The 3,111-nt window shown below is 51.8% G+C and overlaps 1 protein-coding gene across 1 annotated transcript; it reads left to right on the top strand.

The window, feature by feature from the left end:
* The first annotated feature begins 379 nt into the window (after positions 1 to 379).
* Positions 380 to 2,704, top strand: LOC119301104 (cinnamoyl-CoA reductase 2-like). The gene is made up of 5 exons (XM_037578002.1): positions 380 to 738; positions 830 to 984; positions 1,058 to 1,243; positions 1,779 to 2,134; positions 2,240 to 2,704. Exons 1-5 carry the CDS (start codon positions 585 to 587, stop codon positions 2,460 to 2,462), a joined length of 1,074 nt encoding a protein of 357 aa, XP_037433899.1. The 5' UTR covers positions 380 to 584; the 3' UTR covers positions 2,463 to 2,704.
* The last annotated feature ends 407 nt before the right edge of the window (positions 2,705 to 3,111 follow it).

Below are 3,111 nucleotides of genomic sequence, written 5' to 3'. Positions count from 1 at the left end.
TTCGGCTCTCACACGCGCCTCACGAATCACGATTCCTATAGTCGGTAGCTGACCACCAACCCCCAAATGAACGAAGCTGCTGGCCTAAGTTCGTAGGTACGACCCGGCAAACGGCTGGTTATGAGCATGACACGGAGCTTAATCTCCGTTAAACAAATGAGCTCTGGCACGCATGTAGTACTACTGTGAATCATGCGCAACGCTTAAATCGAGGTGCCAAGTCTGGCCGTGGCAAATAAAGAAAGTTTCCCACCAACTCCGGCGCCAAAGCGAGCGACGACCGTCCTGTCGATGCGGGCCACACGGTTTTCCAACCGTCTCGAACCACTCCAGCTCTCTCTTTCGCTGCCTCTATAAGTATAGCCACGATGCGTAGTGCCCTATCTCATCTCATATCCAGCAGCTGCCTAGCTCTACTTACTACCTGCGCAGTGTTGTGCGGTACTGTAGTAAGTAGCAGGGAAGAACCGTTCCGAGTACACAGCGTACTTTGGGACCTGTCGATACCTTGCTAGGCACCAGCTGCTCGCAACATCCCCGGATACGTCGTGCCAATCCGGAAGTAAGTCGAGAGGAAGAGAGAGATGCCGATCGAGGCGGCAGACAACGTGCCGGCCGAGCTTCCCGGCCACGGCCGGACGGTGTGCGTCACCGGCGCCGGCGGCTTCATCGCCTCGTGGCTCGTCAAGCGCCTCCTACAGAAGGGCTACAACGTGCGGGGCACCGTTCGCAACCCTGGTACGTGTGATATAGTAGCACACTCGAGTTCATCTTGCAAGACACTCGTCTTATTATCTGCTAACACGATCGTTCGCGTGACTTCTGGCAGTTGATCCGAAGAATGACCACCTGAGAGCCTTCGACGGCGCCGCCGACCGCCTCGTCCTCCTCCGCGCCGACCTTATGGAGCCCGAAACCCTCGTCGAGGCGTTCACGGGCTGTGAGGGCATCTTCCACGCCGCTTCCCCGGTCACCGACGACCCTGTACGTACCATTGATGCCACACGATGAATTGCTAACCTGCTTGGAAACTAAACTTCTGACCGATGGCTACCAGGAGAAGATGATCGAGCCGGCGATCCGGGGGACCAAGTATGTGATCACTGCAGCCGCGGACATGGGCATCAAGCGTGTAGTGTTCACGTCCACCATCGGCACGGTGTACATGAACCCCAACAGGGACCCCAGCAAGCCCGTCGACGACACCTGCTGGAGCGACCTTGAATACTGCAAAAAGACAGCGGTACGTGGTAATTGTTTGTTTTGTTCACATACAGTGACACAATAATCCATTGCTACTTATCTTTGAAACTCGGAAACCCGGTAATATATGTACATGATGGTACACAAATGTCGAGGTTCACCAAACGTGGATGCAAAGCTGGAATACGTATAGAAAGGGCGACGTTGATTTCTTACCTACCGAGGCCAATGAGGTATTGTTCCTTGGCCAGTGCGTCAAGCACTGCACCAGCTGCAAGACCATTCTAGCTTGCGGCCATTTTTAGCCACTCCAAACACCTTTTGCTAGCTCTACCTACTGCCGCACATATACTCGGCTGGGATCCTATCCTTTGCGCTCCTTTTGTTGTTGAGACCAAAATCGGCTAGAATAAAATATATGTAGCTAGCTCGGCAGTTGGGGACACGGTCGGTCATCCACTTTTTGAGTGGAAGTTCATCATTTCTTTGAAGAAAGATAAGAAGAATCATCATCTTCTTTTTTGCAATATTTAAATCATAGCATGCATGATGATATCCATGTCACGCGCGTGCAGAACTGGTACTGCTACGCGAAGACGGTGGCCGAGCAGGACGCGCTGGAGACGGCCCGGCAGCGCGGCATCGAGCTGATCGTGGTGAACCCGGTGCTGGTGCTGGGCCCGCTGCTGCAGCCGACGGTGAACGCGAGCACGGAGCACGTGATGAAGTACCTGACGGGGTCGGCCAAGACGTACGTGAACGCGGCGCAGGCGTACGTGCACGTCAAGGATGTCGCCGAGGCGCACGTCCGCGTCTACGAGGCGCCCGGCGCGCACGGCCGCTACATCTGCGCCGAGGGCACCACGCTCCACCGCGGCGAGCTCTGCCGCGTCCTCTGCAAGCTCTTCCCCGAGTACCCCGTACCCACCAAGTATGTCCGTCGCATGCAGACTGGAAAAATATATCACCGCTAGCTGGTTCTACCGAGGTATTTTCGGTTGATTTGATCATTAACACATGCGCGTTTGGTGTGTAGGTGCAAGGACGAGGTGAACCCACCGGTGAAAGGGTACAAATTCACGAACCAGAGGCTCAAGGACCTGGGGATGGAGTTCGTGCCGGTGCTGCAGAGCATATACGAGACGGTGAAGAGCCTCCAGGAGAAAGGGATGCTGCCGGTGCTACCGCCAGGCGACGACGTCCGAGACAACCTGCATGAGCAGCTCATGATGAAGCCCGCCCAGTTGCTACGTAATTAATTATACTCTACATTTGGTAGGGATATATGCTGTCGGCTAGTTAATTCTATGGGACATGCCTGTCCATTCGATCGGTCATATATATGCCTACACGTATGCACTTTTAATTGGCGCATGCATGCGTGCGTGAGTGGGTGGGTTGGTTGGCGATCATATGTAAGGATCGATCAGTGCTGTATGACGCACATATGCACACAATGTTATATCCATATATAGTGATATAAATCCACGGACTACAATAACCAGGCAATGTGCAATTTTAGATTATATAGACTAGCAAATATATCCGTGCATTGCAATGGGAAAAAACACAATGCGTTCAAATGTGATCTAACTCAAAGGTGATGATCTCAGCCATCACACCTACACCCACAATTGAACCATGCTCGCAAGTGAATGTCCAATAGTTTTAAAAGCAATCTCGTTGAGCTGGGATGACTACCGCCCTTCCCAAGCTACGGCCTACACCTAGTCCATCACCATCACTCATACCCGCACTCACTTTTAAGTTGTATATTTGTTTGTCAAAATGCATCAACATTGTTTTAAAACACATAAACACTTTCTAAATCACATGGACTATTTGTTTTAAAGAGCATGAATATTTTTAAAATTACAAACATTTTTTAGCATGTGAACAGAATTGCAT

Source organism: Triticum dicoccoides, chromosome 5A (assembly GCF_002162155.2).
Source record: "Triticum dicoccoides isolate Atlit2015 ecotype Zavitan chromosome 5A, WEW_v2.0, whole genome shotgun sequence".
Taxonomy (NCBI): Eukaryota; Viridiplantae; Streptophyta; class Magnoliopsida; order Poales; family Poaceae; genus Triticum; species Triticum dicoccoides.
This window is presented reverse-complemented; position numbering and strand designations above follow the sequence as displayed.

Coding starts and splice junctions, on each gene's coding strand:
- LOC119301104 (XM_037578002.1), top strand. CDS start 585: ATGCCGATCGAGGCGGCAGACAACGTGCCGGCCGAGCTTCCCGGCCAC. Junction 1,244..1,778: donor AATACTGCAAAAAGACAGCG/GTACGTGGTAAT, acceptor ACGCGCGTGCAG/AACTGGTACTGCTACGCGAA. Junction 2,135..2,239: donor GAGTACCCCGTACCCACCAA/GTATGTCCGTCG, acceptor TTTGGTGTGTAG/GTGCAAGGACGAGGTGAACC.